At 38.8% G+C, this 20,824-nt stretch overlaps 1 protein-coding gene across 3 annotated transcripts; it reads left to right on the forward strand.

The window, feature by feature from the left end:
* The first annotated feature begins 1,596 nt into the window (after positions 1 to 1,596).
* LOC107226763 (beta-TrCP) lies at positions 1,597 to 20,169 on the forward strand. 3 transcript variants are annotated; one of them, XM_015667675.2, is made up of 9 exons: positions 1,597 to 1,817; positions 15,582 to 15,816; positions 15,923 to 16,109; positions 16,264 to 16,720; positions 16,973 to 17,346; positions 17,508 to 17,586; positions 17,767 to 17,953; positions 18,054 to 18,101; positions 18,340 to 20,169. In XM_015667675.2, the coding sequence occupies exons 1-8, from the start codon at positions 1,764 to 1,766 to the stop codon at positions 18,062 to 18,064; spliced, it is 1,584 nt and encodes a 527-aa protein (XP_015523161.1). In that variant the 5' UTR covers positions 1,597 to 1,763; the 3' UTR covers positions 18,065 to 18,101; positions 18,340 to 20,169. The 3 variants fall into 3 exon arrangements, with proteins under 3 accessions (XP_015523161.1, XP_046599274.1, XP_046599275.1); XM_046743318.1 differs by having other exon boundaries at positions 17,770 to 17,953; XM_046743319.1 differs by lacking the exon at positions 1,597 to 1,817 and adding an exon at positions 13,249 to 13,337.
* Positions 20,170 to 20,824: the final 655 nt, after the last annotated feature.

Consider the following 20,824-nt stretch of genomic DNA (forward strand, 5'->3'; position numbering starts at 1 on the left):
ACTAATAAACGCGTTACAATTACATTTTATAAACGTAAAAGGTTGACGTTACTAACGTTATCGTAACGAAACATTGGGAAAAAATCACTTTTTTCTTATTTTTATAATGAGTTTGAAGGAAGTGAGATTGCAAAATGTTGGTATTTTTTATTTCATTACGGTTCACTGAATTTCAAGCACTTCCAAAATCTCAGAATAACGGAATTTCCGCACCACGAATGCTTACCGGTAACGTTACTAACTTCAACATGATACGCGATCCGCGATCCGAAATCCGAGAAACGATCTCGACAGCCACGTTTCGCAACGTCCGTTTTATCAGAACATGGGAAAAATTACCGCAACGGGAGATTATCGTAGCCTTGTCTCGTCAGAAAACGCTTGTGACTTGTCAAAAGTCTGCACGAAAGCACTCTCAATCTGTCCAATAACGTATCTAGAAAACTTTGGAAAGTTATATAAATCACGAATCCACCCCGTAACAACACTTGATCATTCTCACTTTCTGTACTGTAGTACGTATGTTCGTTGGTTGCCTCAACCGACAGGATAAACTCGGTAACAATACAAAACTACGCATTTACCGGTCATCAGCAAACAAACAAAAAAAAATGACGATCGCTAGAAGCTGAAGTTGCACAAAACAATGGAAAGTCGATACACAAAGCGCACCACGCACAAAACTCACGTACAATGTTCATAGGCTGTTTTCATTCAATTAACTCATTTTTTCTTCGAGCCAGACGCTGCCATTCGTGTATTATTCACAAATAAGTTTGGTGGGAACACACTGACCAAATAACATGATCAAGTTTGCCTGAACGGCGTGATTTAAATTCCGAACTGATCGCGCGCGTGGTTTCACTCCGGCTGCTCGGATACGACTGGCACCGATTGGCACAGAGCGATCGGATTTTAAGAGAATTTTCGTATCACACGGAGTCAGACGTAAACTTGGATTTGATGACGACTTTCGACCGAACAGAATATGTGTGAAAATACATTTATAATGAGGAGAAGAAATCGCAAAACATTCTCTTTTCTGAATGTACGAACATAAGATTTAAACTAATTCTAAAATAATGGGCGCTTTGCTTCTGCGTTAATTTTTTAACACAAAACGATACCAAGTGATTTCATTGGCCTATTCTATTAAATCCGATCGATGATATCACTTATTGTCGATCTGTGTCAGGAAATTGATGTAAAAGAAAAGGCCCCCTTTGTTATTGGTAAAGCAAAACAACAAATATGTATGTATACAATTGTTAACGGAAGAATTTAACCCTTGGAAAATTTTCGTGACGATTACTCGGTAGGTAAGTGGTCTTGCCGCCGTACGAAGCCGTGTCAGCGATCCGGTAACTTCTTCATCGGCCGCTCGCGAACAATGCTCACGAGAGACTCCCAGAGTGCCAGCATGTAATACAAGTTCGAGTCGCCATCTATGATCGAGTGTGGATAATTAGTACTAGCTATTTGGTAAATAACCAAGGAATTCAGCGCTGCAGCCAACAAAGAAGTCCGAGTCCACGTAGCCGCGATACGGTGCATAGTTATTTGCGATTTGTTATGTTGGTAAAATTCCGTACATCGACTTCCTGTGCATGGCGAACACCCGAGCAGCGTTGTCCGCGGCTGCGAGTAGTCCAAGAGTGTTGTCGAGTGGGTGTTAAACGTTCGCAGAGCCGTATTGAATCCGTTCAATGTTAAATCGTGAGTTATAGGTAATTAGTTTATCGAGGATACAGTGTGAACCGATAATGATTAACATGGAAACAGACAAAGTAATCGAGGACCCGAACACGTATAGTCAGGTGCGTATCAACCGACCCGTATTTTCCTCCCGAAACAAACGGCCATCTTATGTTTCTTAACCGCGGAGGGAATAGGAAACCGAAACCTGCCTCCCCCTCACTATTTTCACACCATTTTACACAGCGTTTCGCTATATTTAACCTAACTATTTTTTCCCCCGCGTTAACCGCTCGTCCTATCAAATAATCAGTTCCGGAGGTTATGAGACGTCGCTCCGATTCAACGGGATGCATCATCGTCAATTTCCCTCAGCTATCGTGCATACAAGACGTGCACACAAACACACAGTCACACACACACACACACACACACTTGGTCATTTCTATCCCCACATAGGACGCATAAACCAATATCAGTACTAATCCAAGCGGAGTGGACTCGTTAAAAATACAGAACAAACCGACCAAAGTAACGAAGAAAAGAACATTCTTAAAGGCATATTTTATTTTTCTTGCCGTGAATGAAAATATGTTCAAAATAATATTTGAGGTACCAATTCGTAAACTTAGATACCCTATTTTCCGAAATATCACTATTTGACGTTTCTTCCGTGAATATCAAAATTGGTTAATCAAATAACACGAAAAAAAATAATAACAATGTTTTTCATGTTGTACAGAAGAATATGGCAATGATAATAATTAATCTATTCTTTCGACGACCCGCGCAAATTATTACGTACTTTAGGAGATAATTAATTAGTTGTTGATATTACTTTTCACTTTCTTTGTAGGACGAATATTTTCATCAACAATTCATTCTGAACTACATCCGACGAAATACCGTTACGATTTAAATATTTTTCTCTCAACAAGTCGAAAATCATCGTAATAAAGTACCACAAGAAAAATAATAAATGTTTTCGCCATTTTCCTTCCGTACAGATTATTTCCGATTCAAGCGTAAGTCAAAAACAAAGAATCAACGACCTTTGTTGATTACTGCATAGAAAATGAATTTAATCGTCAGTAAACCTCTGCAATATTCTAAAAACAAAGAAACACATTCATCAGTAATTTCCGTCCAGTTATTTTTCTTCACAAACTCTACAAAAGTCACAAAGGTTTCAATCCGTGAGAATGTCGCATTTCGGAAGTACCTCGAACAAGTAACTGTACAAATTCAGCGTTCAATGGGGGAGGTGAGCACCAGCGATGAGAAAGCACAGGGGTCAAAGGGCGCGGGGTCTCCGCATAACACGAAACTGTGTATCGTTTGGCCCCCGTGTCGGTTAGGCGTATATTTATACATATGTACGTAATACGCTACATAGACGTATGTACAAACACAATGTATTACGGTCTCCTCGACGCGTCACCGTTATACCGTACAGTTTACATGTCTCTTATACCTGTGTGCGTATTCGCTTTCTCTCCCTTTCCCTCCTTTTCCCTCCGCTTCTTGAAACAAAGGAAAAGAAGAGGAAGAGGAAGAACGAGGTTCTCCGTCCCGTTTCGTTTCGTTGCCAACGTTGCGCTGGCTTGCTCCGAGAAGAGGGTCAAAGGTGAATACGCAACCGGGGCGAAAAATCCCCTCCCCCATCCCTTCTGTGCCGTTGATCGAATCCACCCCCTCTTTCTTCCTTTCTCCTGCAAAGCGTCGCCACAGCCCCCGAGAGCGGGTTACTACATAATCAATGTTTTAGTCCCCCCCCTTTCACGACCCAACCCGAGCCACCCTCTCGGCAGTCAGTCAGTTCCACTGTTTGTCGGTGTATGTACGTCATGCCGTGCCACGGCCCTCACACCCTTGCAAGTACGTGTGTATGATATGCGTACACAGGGGCGTAAGTAGGCCAGAAATTCGACACCCGATCCGTCGAGCGAACCCTGATCAACGTACGTGATATAACAATGAGAGTCTCAATATCAAAATAACAAAGGTAAAATCGCGGTGGAGTTTAAGAGATTTTTGATTGAATCGACGGTCGTTTCATTTCTATCTGGCTGAAGTTTGTAAAGTTATTGCAATGTTGTGTCTTTAGAAAAAGTCGTTATTTTGCAACTTTAGGATGACTTGATATTTAAGCAACTGTTGATAAAGCATGAACGAACTCTGATTTTGTAAATTCAACTTCTCCAGTTATTCTTAAGGTGCAAAATGGTAATTTTTGTTTCAATCTTCCGATACGGTAACGTTGCTAACCGCAGCGACGTTTATCTTTCTTCAATTTTTTTTATCGCATCGCAAAGGGATGCCGGGTGTGTTTCAATCAAGTTCAAATCGATTGAATTCAGAAAGCATTGCCCTGGTTGCTAAAGCCGGCACGATTACTCTCACCTTAGGATGTGTATTATGTACGGTACGTGTCAAAGTGTTGCAGGTACAATTACTTGATTAATTAATTCATTAATTTCCCTCCTACGTCGTAAAGCCTGTGTTCGCATAATACGTATGTGTATTACGCCACGCGGGTGTATAATTTGTACAACGTGTAATTAATTCTTCGTCACGTTAGACGGCCAGTGCCGCGAAATTTGTTCCACGAAACAGAATCAGGTCTGCTTTGCGTTGGCGGGCTACAGAGTTCGTAGTTTTCCCTGTTGATTAATTATGGACCTTCCTTAACATATATATATTGTTTTGTTTGAAAATTTTCCGCAGGCCTTGACAAGCTTCTGTCTTCCGTGTACTTGACTTGCTTTAATTAACGTGGATCGATAACTAGAAGATCGAAAACAAAGATTACAGTAAGAATAGGAAAAAGAAAAAGAATATTATACGGACGATTCTTACCGCAGCCACGAAATCCAACCTAATCGTTATGTAGCATTAGTTGCAGCAGTCACGGATAGGTATAGCCGATTAATTTCGTTCCAGCAAATGAGAGAGAGTCGATTCCGATTCATGTTTTCGACCAACCGCAGCACAAAACTCGATTTTCTCAATCTAGGCTCGGTTTTGATCGGGCATTGACAAATACGATCCGTACTTACGAAATAATAATCACTAAGAAAAAAATAAAAGAATGACGAAGCTTTGTACGACAAAAGATAATTAAAACCAAAGTATAACGAAACAGTGACCAAACTTCGTATACAAAAGAGCGTATGTACATATTGTACATATAATGAGATTGAGAATTCGGCTCACGCGTAAATCCTATCACTTTGTGTTACGATCCGGTATACACGTTGCTCAGGAACAGTATACCTAGAAACTTTTGACGAACTCTCAAGGTTGCGATTGAATCGCGGTACCTACACCCGAAAGCGACGGATTATTAAGCCCGGAGATGGTCAAGCGAAGGACACGTAAGGTGGTGCTGACTGCTCACCTATTCATCCCGGTGGTTCTTTTTTTTTTTCACCTTTTTACCATACATGTACAACTCTGATTGGTGAAGGTCCTGCGGAAATTTTTTTCTTTTTATTTTTTCTTTTTTTTTCTTATCCATACACTGGGTTACGTAGGTATAAACCCGTCCTTTCATGGTTGCGAATTACGCGCTTCAGGGACACGACGCATCGAAAATAATGATTGTGTACAAAATATTGATACGTGAATATGTAGGTACGGAGGAAGCCTTGAACTCACACATCCGCATCACGGGTCTTTGGTTACTTCCGATTTCCGGTTAAGTACGCGAGGTTATTGAACAACGCGTGTAAAAGAAGCTTGAACCTGCATGTATCGAAATTCGGATCTCTCTGATCTTGCTCCGGTATTTAGAGAGAATTGATACCAGATTGAAGTTTAGTACCTAACGTTGATGTAGGGAATTATCGAAACTGAAACGATTGTTTTGAAAATTTAGCACGGATTTGAAGAAGCTTAATTTACAAAATCTGAATACACTGCTTTTTAAAAATATACTACTCAATGTTGAGACGATCCTACATTTGCGAAATAATGTTTCCTGAAAATAAGTCGTTGTATTAACGATACGAACTTCACTCTCTTGTATTGTTCAAGTCCGAAGAAGTGTTAAATTCACTCGTATGGTGCATTCACACAAAATTTCAGCCGTAATTATCGGTCGGTAGTCACTGTTTGCCTGTCGTCGATTTTTTCCTTTCACGGAACGCAATTGCGCTGGTATATAACTTCATTATTATTATAGTTATTGCGTAAGCGAGTACATCGCCCCGTTTTTTGCCAATCTAATAGATTACAACGATCGATGTTCTCGATATAATGATAATTAAATAACAATAACAATACCAATATCGATATGTCCTCGCGTTGCAAGTGATACTTCAAAGGAAGTTTTCGACTTGTTGCACGTTACGAAAAAACCGATAACAAAACAAAAAAAAAAGACGTCAGATCAACGCCGAAGTAGTCACGGCTTGACGACGATATCCGTTCGTTCCCCCTTGAAGAATTCGGTGGTTTAATTGCTCAGGTGACGCGCGAGCGAGCCAGCGAACCAATAAGAATACGTATTGAGTCGGTTTGTTTTTATTCCTCGCGGAGAACGTCGAACGGGGCGCTTTGTAATCGAGAGCAAAATAATGAATAAAAAACGTTCCTCTGTTGCCCGTTCGACACGCGGGTTCATTCGATCTCTTCTTCTTCTTCGTTTATACAGTCTGCAGGTAAAGTGCGCCAGTTCTACTTATTCTGGAAACTTTGCAACAGAAATGAGGCGATGATTTATACAATAGATAAATATTCTCATAATGCATACATGCTATACGTATAATGTTAAAAAATATGTTAACGATCTCATTAATTTGTCGGTTTGGTATTTCGGAAAAAAAAAATAACTCCATACAATTATAAACGTAATAACATATGAGTAAGAAAATTTTGCACTTCGCAAACTTTTGTGCACAATAATTACTAGATTGCAGTGTTACGAAACCGCGACCAGTTGATTACAGAATATCGCGTATTATTGTGTAACGATTCCTGGAGAAAAGAGTTTCACCATCCCGTTATTGGTTTTTCTTCTTCTTTTTTTTTTCGTTTTTTTGTCTATGCAGGGACGCATTTCGAAGCAGCACGGTGCGTTAGGAATATCGGCATGTGATATAACCACGGCAGATCGATCGATCGATCATAGTCGATGCTGCAATAGGAATTTTTCAATCGTGTACAACGAAGTCACACCTGTAACCAAAGTAGATACCCGATGCCCGACGACGACGTCTTCTTCTCGTGCAAAGACCTCACCTCGAGGTGGTGGAAGAGGAGGTTGAGGGGGGACGCGGTTAACCAGAATATCACGGGGTTCGTGCAGTTGTTGAACCTCACGACTAGCTTCTTGGTTGCCGAGTACCGGCAAGGACGTTGTTGTTACTATGCGTTTCCGATTCCGTTTCAACTCGAGAGCCAAAATCGTTCCAGAGGTGTCAGGTTATCGGCGATGATTTTATTGCGAGAAATGTACCCAATGGAAAGTTGTTTTAATTCCGTTGTATTTTTATTTTTTTATTTTTTTATTAAACAACTGATAAACTGCTGTATAATTACTACCAACGCAACTAGGATGTGAGGCTTAACATTGAGATTGAATTTTGAACCGTTCTGTACAATATATAACGCGTTTATAATTGAATCCGGTAAAGGTATCTTACCGGATATCTATCTTCGAAAAGCGAAACGCGACGGTTCTTGTAATAAGTATAATAATCAGCTGCAGCAATGATAAGTGAAAGGCGAAGTAGTACCTGACTCTATTACCTTCCTGCAGTGTACAAACAGAATCGTGGAGTAATACGAGGATAACGACTCCTAAGATCGGTAGAAGAATCTACCGAGTGCGGTTTTCGAACAACTATAGCTCAACTGGAGGGTGTCCATTGCGGGATCAAAGTTGTTATTTTATGTAGGTATACGGGTAGACAGTCCGCGAGAGAACTCGGGACAAAGTTTCAAAATTTCACCACTTTTTCATTTACATGCTTGAATCAACGTGAAGTGAAACTCATCTTTCTTAATCTTTCACGTAATCTCGAGTCATATTTGCGAACGTGTAGATTTAGGAAGTTTGTATCAAGAACGTGTTGAAATTTTCTGTTTTGTTGATATAATTTCACACTTTCTCCGCCTGTGCTCCCGAGTAACGAAACCTACTTAACATTTGCGAAGTGATAGGGATTATTATCGCGTTTGTACGATAATTAACAGAAGTACGTGAAATTGTCAAAAAGACACTACTGTAATGAGCCTTGAGGGTATGTCATATACTCGACGTCGATTGGATCACGAATTGCACAAAAAAAAAAAAGAAAAGAAAGAAATAACAGCCGTATTTTACATGCAATTCGGAATAAAAACAGACCGGTATATTTTTGCGTAAAATGCCTTTTTTAACTAAGTGACGCATAGCTTCTGATGATAGCAGAAATGGAAGAGGTAATGACGCAGTCGGCAATGACTGACTATAGAATCCCCTTGATGTCATTCCAAGTGACGACGTAGGCGCGATGATGGATTTCACGGAGTTTAAAAAAAAAAATTTATCACGCTAAAATACAGTTTGCCGACTTGATGGGTGAAAACAGAAAACAAAATCCGAAATCACTTGGAGTGTTAAAATTTTCCCTCATCATATTTTCAAGACACCGTATTATACCGACGCAATTAGTATACCTACATGCATCTACGAGACGAGATTAAAGTTAGTAACGTTATCGTAACGAATCATCTGGGAAAGCATCGTTATTTTCTTAATTTTACAACGATGTTGAAAGAACTAAGATTTCAAAATATAATCGTGTTTCGCTTTATTACGGTTTACCGAATTTCATACAATGCCGAAATCGTGATATAACTGTTTTTTCTCATCATGAATCGTTACGACGAAAGCGTCACTAACTTCAATTTGATTCGAAGAGCAGATAAGTATCGTCGGCACGACGCCCTACTCGTCGTGAATTTTCCGACTACGTGCTATCCGAAAGAAAATGGACGACGACACGCGCAGGCCATAAGTAAATGCACACAGCTATATCCATCTACTCTATATAAACGGTATATACACGCAAACACACGCTCGCCACTCACACTAACTACAACGTAAATATGTACAACACACAGACCCACGAGAATAGCGTCGCGACGCCGCGCCGCGTGCCGCACGCATTGCGCATTGCGCAGAGCGTCGCGTCGACTTGCGTTACGTTGCGTTGCGTTGCGTCGCCACGTTCCGGTCGTGCCGGAAGAATTGCAGGGCTGCAGACTCTGCGGAGTCTGCATCGATTAGCCGGGTGATCGGTGACCGCCCTGACAAATCTCCCGGGGTCCTCGACCCTCTCTCTATCCTCTTCTTCCCAGTACGTCGGCTCTTCTATTTTCTTCTCTTTTTTTTCTTTCACCGCATATACAAAACGTCCGTGCTAATGCCGAAAGGGCGTATAATTTTTTTTCTTATTACCAATCGTTTCGTAGACTTATTTTCAAGCTAAATATTGGAAAAAGAATATATACGCCCTTTTGGCTTTTCAAGTTAGATGTACGCCCTTTTTACTTTGAAATTTTTTTTAGATAGCTCTCTAATGCCATAAGGGCGTAAAATAAGTATAAGCCCGTTTGGCATTAGCACCGCGATATAATTCCAGAACTACTGAACCGATTTTCATTATGTTATTAATTTTTCATTTCTGTGGATGGCTACAACGTTCGGACAGGTTTCAGTCTATATTTCGTTACAACGAGATTAATAGCTTTTTAGATATAACGATATTATTAGAGATTTATGCGAACGTCTACTAAACTCTGACAGACAGAGGAAAGTTCTGTTGGAGAGTTTCTAACGTCTGGATGAGCTTTCAAAAAATCTGCAAGAGCATATGGCTATATTGTTCGATAGTTTTGCCACGAGAAGCATTTGAAAGTATTAGCCAGCGGAACCACAATGGGCTGCTAGTAGGAAAGCAAAAAGAAAATATGCGATTCGCGTAGTAATAAAAAAAACATTGTGGCTCCAGTTTGGGCGTTGGATTTACATAATTAAATTATCTACCGTTTCAAACTTTATATATATATATATATATATTTACCCACGATCGTTACGTTCTGCCCGGGAATAACTTTTTCTTCCGTTTTCTATTATTTTTTTTCTCAGCTAATCTTGCTCCTGTACAATATAATAATTGTATCATTGTACATCCATTTTGATACTTTTACCGAGAGAGGCGAACGAACGTGTATCGAATAGGATTATTTCTAATCCTCATGCCGTTCGACTTCCCCATACATATACTGTAATACATGCAGAACATACGGTAGTACATTATCGATTGTTGATCGATTGTGTCGGTACAGCACTGGTTATATATTTGCATCAGCGATATCGCGTTCGAACTTATTGCGAAACGAAATATCAACGTGGGCTAACTTAACCGCACTATAAATAAACTGGAGGAAAAATGAAAGAAAAATAAGGAATCGGAAGAGAAGACGGGTTACTTACGTCGAAAATTTTTATAATTCTTTGAAAAATTTCTATATCCTTATTTACGGCGTGTGTTCTCTAATCAGCACGCATACACGTATAACGAACACGTATAATCAGCTTGTAAAGTGTCGTCAACCGCCACCCATATAATCAGCAAACCGGATACAACAGCAGTGCCAGAACTACGATAGTTATTTTAAGGTCGTAAGTTATTAACAGTGCTAAAATGATGCACTCCGTTATTAATTCATATTATTTATTCAATTGAGTATTCGGTTGTTCGTCAGCGAATTATTTGGCAAATATTTTTTATATTAAAATAGCAAGCTTTTTTGGTGGTTAGCACCTTCTACATGCATTTGTACAACATTCCGAGTTAAGAATTCTGATCGATTACACTATAGGACAAGAAAGAAACGAACCGAACTCAATTTGTTCTTTAATTTCGTCTTAATACGCTGTTTATATTTGCTCGTGAAGCAGTTTCAGAGCTGTGCAGTGGTGGTGACTTATACTCAGCAATTTTCTCATTTTACTACGTGACTCAGAGGGAAGAGAAGTGTCTCACAAACTCTCGACGTATAACGTATATCTGCATTTCGCGTGGACGCGTACAATCGAATAGTTTAAAGGGTTGCGCATATATATATGGATAAGCATTCATTCGTGCACGTGTAGATGGATGCGACATTTGTATGGGTACATACAACTTTGTGTGTGAAGAAAATACGAAGAGAGAGAGTAAGAGTTGTACGAACGATGATTCTGCTTTAGATTGGCCATCAATCGATTGGCAAATTATTTTGTTGCTAATTATGTGCGCAGCTTAGGGAAGTTGTAGAAAGAATAATTTACGGTTACCGCAAAGTATAATTGTTTTCTGAACAAACATAATTTACTTCTAAAGTGATCGTGCAATCGGAGAGAGAAACATACGTGATACGAATGGAGCTTCAAGCTTTGGATCAAAGGAGCCACGGTTATAACTCCAAACGAAGCCGCGTATACGCAGGGAATAAAAAAAACTGATCGAGTGTGTTAATATAGCTATACACACGGTATGGTGTATTTTTGTATTTATTTTTATTATACGAAAACAAACAATCCAGCGTTTTAGCATTAATCTATTTTAAAACCTGTGAAATCGCCTCGATTGGACGTATACGTTTACTAAAATTCTTACGCAGGGGTATACTTGGCTGTGATAGCAGCGGAAATAGCCGGTTTCGTGTCTTATTTCGTGATTGTTTGTCTATTCTAAACTCGTTTTATCGTCTCCTCAAACCGAACGTTGATTGACACCCGCGGGTGAGGTAAAAGTAAAAAATAACTTGAGAGAGTAAAAAGGAGACAAGAATTAAAGATAGGAAAGAAAAAAAGACGTAGCCCAATTTTGTAAGTACGGAAGACGAGCGAGTGTCGAATTTTTCCATCGCATCGTTCGCAGTTTAACCCACGCTCACTTTGCTGCTGACGAATGAATAAAAATACGAGTTTGCATATGAGATATTATGTAGTAAAATGTACGGTTCTAGATACCTTGAGCTCGGGTTTGAATTTCCGTATCGCATCGTTTCTTTTTATCTCTTGATCCCGATGATTAAATTCCTAGATTCCTCCGTGACGAGAAGACGATCTCGCATCGCGGAAAACTTATTTCGCACTGCAGCATGGTGGTGGTATAACTCTTGTAGAGATTCTGAAAAATGACTGAAGAAAAAAGAAACGATTTAACATCTACTCGGAACAGCGTACGATTTTTCGTTAAATACATACTGGATTCGAAGGAACGAATAAAACATTATCACCACATTATAGAATACCATTAAACGTATAATTATTATTATTAATGTTATAACGATGACCTTCTTTGAACGCAGAAAAAACTCACGCGGAAGATTCTGTCTACTATTCTACGAAAATTAATGACCTAATTTTCGTGACACAAACCGTAATGCGAAGTACATACTATACTTGCCTCGTTCGGTCAAACGTTACAGGCGTAACGGTATCTTCTCTACTGCACTGACTAGATGAAAAAAATTTCTCATATGAGGAACAGAGAAGCGGATAATATGTACTATACTACATCTGTTTAAATTTCATTCGACTAATAAACTTTAAACCAATGTCATTCTATATGCAAATTAGATCGTAAAGAAACTGGGATTAAAAATCAATCTCGGGAACCGAAAGTAAGCCCGTATATGCTTTTCTTCTTCACTCTCTAAGGTCCTGTAAATCATACACTACACAGACACATGTTTTGGTGTATTATCTAAAACAGAAAAATCCAGGAGTGAGAAGGACAACGAAGCCTTGTCACACGCATCTTCAATCGCATTTCTAATATATGTAATATATGTATAATTATAATACATAACCCGACGATGAACGATCCACCCGGGTTACGTCTTTCCTTTTTGCACACTAATCAGCGAGTCTGGCATAAAGGAAGAAGAGTATTCAAGTTTCCCATTTATGCGACGTTTTTTTTATTTCCGGTTCCAGCTGCTCGCGCCGATAAAATCGGTGAAGCGGAGACGCACGCGGTAGAAAAGCGCGAATCAGAGCCGGAGAGAAGCGGGTTCGGAATACCGTTAGACAAAGAGGAAGAGCGCCGCGATAAGTTCATGATCATGGGAGCCGAATCGTTGCGCGGACCGATCTCTCATCGTCAGTCTTTGTTGCACTTTACCTGTCTCAATCACTCGCTCACTTCGCAAGCGTGCTTATCTTTCTCTCTCTCTCTCTCTCGCTCTCTAATATAAAAATATACATACATATATATATATATATATATATAAACGCACGTGTGCAGTCGCAAACAAAGTGTTACCCGCCTTTTTTTTTTTTTGTTATTTGCAACTGCAACCCGCAGTAGTGAAATTATATTTCTTTGCTGCACGTCCCCTAAGTACACGTACCTTATAGACACGTAGCTAATTGCTCCAAGTGCAGTAATTCCCCGACTCGTTGTACGTATCTTACCTATCTTTGTACATACGTACGTACGTATAACGGTTAATCAGACGCTGCTCGCGGCTGTGAGCTGCAGAACTTCTGCTGCTGCTGCCAGTGCTGGAGCTGGTGTTGCTAGTTAGTAATCGGTGAGGAGGGTGACAGAGGCTAGTTTCACACGTGAACTTCTACACGGTCGTTCATAGACGTATGTATGATGTACCTGATGATGCAACATTTGCACCATAATTTTGAAATATTCTTCACGCAAGTTAATCTTTGTACGCGCCATGCAATTCTGCGTCAAGCATCAATTATTTTCTGTCGATGATTATAGTAAATGATTATTCTTTGGCTGTATACGCAACGAACCATGGCATAAAAATAAAAGGACGAAGAAGTGATTTATATTCACGTATTATATTATGTTGTATAATATGTAACAATTTCGAAGAGTCGCGCCTTCGTTGACTCTATCGGTTTTATGGTGATGATACGACAGATACATGATCGTAGCATCAAATGATTGATAATCCCAGTATTATAATCTATACATTGAAAGAATCTCTCTAGACTGTGCAATGGGCATTTATTCGTTATACATCTACGGTGTTCAGGGATAGTAGATTATATTCTCGGGATGATCGCCATCTTGCTGCTGCAACTGTTTGTACGGTGAGAAAGTTGCACCGTGATTGACCGTTACACGAGAATGAAGATTGAAGGATTTTTCACCGTCGAATAAATAACTGTTATATGTGCGAGGAATACAGTTCGTATACAATTCCAAAGCGCTGGTCAAATTGTGAATATTGTTATTACGACATGCGTATAAATATATACACGTATACATACAAATACAATTTTTTCACCAATTTTTGTCGATGAATTACACTTGACTTTACACAGTCTGATAACAGATAGCAGTAAATGAATAAACGCGGTTAATATCGCAAGCAAAATTATTTTAGTATATCAAATCGCGATGCGTTTGTCGAATTTCACAATGGCTACACAGAGGCAGACGTGCATAACAAAGAACTTGAACGCGGAGGAACAGCACAAGTGGTTAAATGCTCTCGAAAAATTAACCGGGTTCGGACGTTTCGAATTGAAACATGTATCATTATGCACGTAGCACTCATTATTAGGGCTTAGAGAGAGAGGATCGTCTCTGGCCGATGTGAATCGTGGTCGCAACTTTTGAGGTCAGAGACCTTCGTGCGACTCCACCTTCCGTCGGGAGATGAGGAAATCTTTACAATGGACGCTTTCCTAACTGTTGTTGGTTTTTGTTTATACATATCGCGGTGCTAATTCCAAAAGGGCGTAAATTTTTTTTTTTTTTCTCATCATCGGATATTGTCAATAGATCCGTAGACTTATTTTCAAGCTAAATATTGAAAATTAGCTTGAAAATAAATGATACGCCCTTTGGGCTTTGGCACTGGTATATACTATAGGAACCAACTTGGAACGCTAAAGAGTAAAAGCAATTATTACAATTATACTCTTATTATAATATCGAGTACTTCCTCCGCAGTTGTCGAATCGAAAGCCTGATAGTGAAATTTGCAAAACTAGTTTCTGCCGCTATCTTATCTGATTCATCAACGCGACGTATGCACCGACTGTACACATTACGTTTCGTTCTTAGAAATTTCCCTTTTCCCGTTCCTCTCGGATCCCGTTTGTTGGTCGCATATTACACGCGTATTAAAGTTGTTTCGTTCTATGCTGGCAGCGGCGACGTAAATGACTCACCTGCGTTTCACGTAATCTGTATGTGAATCTTCGCGTGAAGAAACTGAGAACCCAAATGTTCCGTTCTGCTGTTACTCGGATAGATCATCATAACAGACGACGCGGTCGAATCACACGATAAATGTATACTAGGTAAATACGCGTAATATTTACCTAGCTCTCTCTCTCTCTTTCTCTCTCTTTTTCTGTCTCTTGTTGATTTTCTTTTTCACTCGCGTGTAACGAATATTCCCCGAAGGAAATGAACATTCGATCGATTATACGAAAGGAGGGGAGATAACCGCGTTATTCGATAACGACGAAAGGTGACGAAGTCAATTTCAAAGAAATTGTTCGAGAATTTGAATGTAACTCCCGAGCTAAAACGCATTATACCCGGAACGCCGGTGACGAGGAAATCGCATTTGTCGCTTCGGCTCAATCGATTGTGTGTATTTTAAATCGCGCGGCGACGTCTGCGTCACGTGGGGCCAAAGAAGAACCAGACCTAAAAGCCTGGAGCCCAAGCCCCGCCCCTAGGCATGACAGTCCGTTTATTTCAGCTGAAACGTCTCTCTCCATCCCTACCACCATCGCCGATTACAAATTTACACAAGCTAGTCAGCGATCATCTGCTGACGGATCTCGACGAACCGATGTAACAATCCTTCGGTGATAATTTATATCTTGTATTTTGTTCAATTTCCAGTTTCCAATGACGATACTCTACGATCCAGCTCGCAAGAAAGAACCGCCGACTGGTGTTTCTGCTCAGTATACCCAGGAGCGGGAAACTTGTATGAAATTATTTGAGAGATGGAGCGAACCGGAGCAAGTGCATTTTGTCGAGCAGCTGCTAGCAAGAATGTGCCACTATCAACACGGCCATATAAACGCCTACCTAAAGCCGATGCTACAGAGAGACTTCATATCCCTTCTACCGAGTGAGCGGCGACGATATATCGACCATTTTTATAGTTTGATGAAACTGTTCGTTTTTGTTCACCCCCAATAAATAAAAATTGACATTTTTCTGGTTTTAATTTACAGAGAAAGGCCTGGACCATGTAGCTGAGAGCATTCTATCGTACTTGGATGCAGACTCTTTGTGCGCTGCGGAAATGGTCTGCAAGGAATGGTACAGAGTAATAAGCGAAGGGATGCTGTGGAAGAAGCTGATCGAGCGAAAAGTTAGGACCGACTCACTGTGGAGAGGCTTGGCTGAAAGGAGAGGCTGGTCAGTTAATATTTTGACAAATCATTGATAGTTGACAAATTGGGAACACGATCGCCGGCGATGAAAGAGCACAAAGTAACATTATCATTTTGACGATGAGAGAAAAAGAAACGACGCGAATGTATGTGATAATTGTTGTTCCTTTGATTTTTAGGATCCAGTATTTATTCAAGCCAAGGCCGGGAGAAAGTCATCCGAATCATGCATTCTACAGAACTCTATTTCCGAAAATAATCAAGGACATAGACAGCATAGAAAACAATTGGCGGATGGGTAGGCACAATCTGCAGAGAATAAATTGTCGCAGTGAGAATTCGAAGGGTGTCTATTGCCTGCAGTATGACGACCAGAAAATCGTATCAGGTTTGAGAGACAACACGATAAAAATATGGGACCGGAACACACTACAGTGCATCAAGGTTCTCACAGGGCATACGGGATCGGTTCTTTGTCTCCAGTATGACGACAAAGCTATCATATCTGGATCGTCGGATAGCACTGTTAGAGTATGGGATGCCAATACAGGGGAAATGCTCAACACACTTATTCATCACTGCGAAGCCGTTCTACACTTACGCTTCAACAACGGAATGATGGTCACATGTTCAAAGGTGCGTAAAAAATTAGCTTAACCTGTAGTACGATTTGGTAGCGTTAAAACTTGTTACGCTTGAGTTAACATAATGCATTAAGCGCTAGAGAATTTTTACAGCTGCTCGGTATATTATTCAATTCTTTTTGTGGCAACTTTATTAAGAAAAAAAAATGAGGGAAACGCAGAATTTAGAGAACTGTGATTCTTTCCGATCGAGTGTACAAGGGCAGCTCCGGTAATTTGACCGAAAAAATTGTTTGTTTTTCAGGACCGATCAATCGCAGTGTGGGACATGACTTCGCAAACGGAAATAACATTGCGCCGTGTATTAGTGGGTCACAGAGCAGCTGTAAATGTTGTAGATTTTGATGAGAAGTACATAGTGTCGGCGAGTGGCGATAGAACTATTAAAGTGTGGAACACGTCCACCTGTGAGTTTGTGCGAACATTAATTGGACACAAACGGGGTATAGCGTGTTTGCAATATAGGGATCGCCTAGTAGTCAGTGGTAGCAGCGATAACACGATTAGACTATGGGACATTGAGTGTGGTGCGTGTTTAAGAGTTCTCGAGGGTCATGAGGAGCTGGTACGATGTATCAGGTTCGACAGTAAACGGATCGTCAGTGGGGCTTATGACGGGTAAATCGACTTTGTATTTTTATAATTTTTAATATTTATATGGAACCCTGTGATTTCTTACGAAATTATATAAAATCTGATAAGATCTTGCGCGTTCCTGTAAATCCAGTGTTTTTATTTCTCGAATAGCCAAAGTAATTGCTTATTCGTAATTTCAACAGAAAAATCAAAGTCTGGGATCTCGTCTCAGCTCTCGACCCCCGAGCACCAGCTAGTACCCTCTGCTTGCGTACTTTGGTGGTAAGATACTTTTCAAAATTTTATATCTGTCATAAGACCATAAAAATGTCGTTTTTTGATTACTTTCTTCAAAATGCGACGCTTCTTAATATCTGTAACTCCCATTACAAACCTGATGACCCTATTTCTTTGTACAATGATGCAGTGATTATAGTAGGCACATGTTTTTTATTGCGCCAGGAGCACACCGGACGCGTTTTCCGCCTTCAGTTTGACGAGTTCCAGATTGTTTCATCATCTCACGACGATACCATCCTCATTTGGGACTTCCTTAACTTCAGCCCTCCGGAAGGGACACCGGCCAATGCCAACACATCGATCAATACGTCATTGGCTAATCAATCTAGTACCACCAGATCTCCCTCACGTAAGTTTTCACTATATTTTCAATTATTATCATATATTTTTTTCTGCCATTCATTTTTTAACTACAATATTGTTTTTTTTTTTCTTTTTTTCTGTTTCAGCATTTGAGTGACGCATCTGCAAGCAGATTCCTTTATTGTGATATGACTGTGAGTTGCAAATTAAATAACTTAATATGTGTAAAAAGTAATTTAAGAATATTCCATCATGAATTTTTTTTTCATCGAAAATTGATTGCCTCGAACCTTTTTATTACAGTGTAACTTTTTTCCTTACATTTCGTACATTAAGCAAAATTAAGTTCATTATTCGTGCACATCTTTCCAGTCCCGATGAACGTTCCAAGTGATTTTGATAGTATGATTAAATTACTCAACTTTGTTTCAGACACGTGGTTAGTGAGTGAATTTAATGTGTTCACAATAGTACATGCGGAGAATGAAGATCCAGTGTTAAATATGACCAGAGCCTAAACAGACAAGACTTCTCTAAAAGACTCAGCGCTAATGACTTTTGTGTTTATCATTTGCCGTGAAAAGCAAAGAAATTCTATATATAACGTGAAACGAGGAACGTGGATGAAATGAAAACAAAAACAAAAGCAAAAAAAACAAAAAAAAAAGTAAAGTAATGATGGTACCGACTGCTATGCTATGAATTCATTTATACGTGCTCCGCACACTGTAGTATAGTATGTACTAGGAAACGATACGATTAAGGTATTATAATTAACGTTTATACATCCCATGGATGTACACGAATGTTGTCTGGTTTCGGCGAATACCTGGAATTCTTCTACGCTCTATGTCACGATAGAAGATGACCATTTTCCTATTAATGAAAAAGAAGAAGAAGATGAAGCTGGAGGAGGAGGAGGCGGAGAAGAAGAAGAAGAGAACGCTGAAGATGAAAGAAAAGACTTGAAATACGCGACAAAGTTAGAGCGTTTTTAGGGAAGCTGGATATACCTAATAGGCGAAAAGAAAAAAAAAAAGAAAAAAAGAAAAAAATAGATGTATTATAATAAATTAAATTTTTTTTTTTTATGTAATTAATTTATAGGTGAGGAAATCGCAGAATATCGTTTGATCAGAGTACTTATTCGGTGTGCATGGAATTTGATTTGAGAAAGAATTATTATTGTAGTTTATTATATACTTATTTTAGTGTCTTTTGCGATTAGCTAAACTGTATTTGCTATTTATTTAGCAAAATAGGTACCTACACTGACACCCCCATTGATCTCATTCGAAATTAACTGGATTATAAAAAAGATGAGAACAAAAGAAACTATTACCATATAGCCATTGCCACATCACAAAGCCAGTTATATTTAAGGTTTCCCTACAATGGAAATTGATCCAACCATCTTTGTGTGATTTTACTCTACGTCATTTGATAATATAATGTACGAATATATAGAATACAATATATTCATTGGCATATTGTATTGACGGCAATGTGTCCCCAACTCTCGGCACTGTAGTCCGACAAATAGATAAGTATCGGTTTATAGTTTTTTTTTTTTTTTTTGAAGGAAAAGAGAATAAAAAAAAACCATCGAAACAGGTGTCAGTCTCTAATTCTTAGTATCCAATTAATTTGTGTATCAAAGGCAATTATAGAATAGTTACAAGGATCCAAGTGTATATAATGATTAATAATGACAATCTTCTTTTCTAGTATGAAATTTTTTTTGCGTTATCACATATCAGAAACTTACTACATTATTATTGACATAATGAAGATTGACTTTACGTCGTACCAAGTTGCAATTTTGTGTTCACCATATTATCTTCATCGGATAAGTGAAAACTTTTTTTTTTCAAGCAGTAAAATAATATTACAAAAAAAAAAAAAGATTAAAAATTATGTTAATCGTCAAATAAGGTCGAGGCTTCGTTTTTGAAAATGATTCAAAGATGGTTGATACACATTCCTTTTGTGAAACGATTCTAGATTATATCTGCAATAAACAATAACGATGACCGAAATTTTTACACATACATAATATATAGTTATTAAAAAGTATCCTAATACATTTAAATACAATGTCCTATCCAGTTAATCAGTGTAACATAATGGAAGTTCATAAGATCGACGATTTGAAACAATTTTGTATGAAAGATTTTCAATCCTACAGATCAGTAATCAATTCGACGAATCGCAAATTGTTCTAAAACAATAAATAAATTATCACGATACCTGTTAAAACCATCCTGACGAAATTGATTTTTTTTTCAAATTCTATTATCATATTCATGCGCTCGCAGTTTTTCTGCGGCCGTAAAATCGTACAAATGAGTGTTGAGGCAATTTTATTACTGATGAGAAATTTTACGTTAATGTCCGCATCGCTCACGACCAAGATTCAAAACCTAAAATTACCTCTTTTTTTCATTCTCACCGACAGATTATTCATGGGCCAGAATAAGAACAAATTACATTTATAAATTGTAATATCTTATCAAATTATTAAAAATACGGAATACTTTATACGCGCATGTTAACCCATTTGAAACATCTGATTATGTCGATATTATCGGTAAAAGTGAAATTTAAATATTCAATTTTTTCCCTTACTGTTCAATGAATTTGTTCATTGCATTATGCCTGTATAACAAACATCATTACGGAATTGCGTTTCACGCATTTGCTAAAAGAAAATGCGAAATGAAAAATAAATAAATTATTGTACAAAGTAAAAACATCTAATAAAATTGCTGTGAATAATAAATAATCTGAGCAATGGTTTACAGAAAAGAAGAAAAAGGAAAAAAAACTCGTTGCAAACAGTTATCAATATCTCTGTTACTTGTATTAGAAAAAAAATCCTAACAGTATAGGACAGCTCTGTAGCTAAAAAATTTCT

This window comes from Neodiprion lecontei, chromosome 6 (assembly GCF_021901455.1).
Source record: "Neodiprion lecontei isolate iyNeoLeco1 chromosome 6, iyNeoLeco1.1, whole genome shotgun sequence".
NCBI classification, from domain to species: domain Eukaryota; kingdom Metazoa; phylum Arthropoda; class Insecta; order Hymenoptera; family Diprionidae; genus Neodiprion; species Neodiprion lecontei.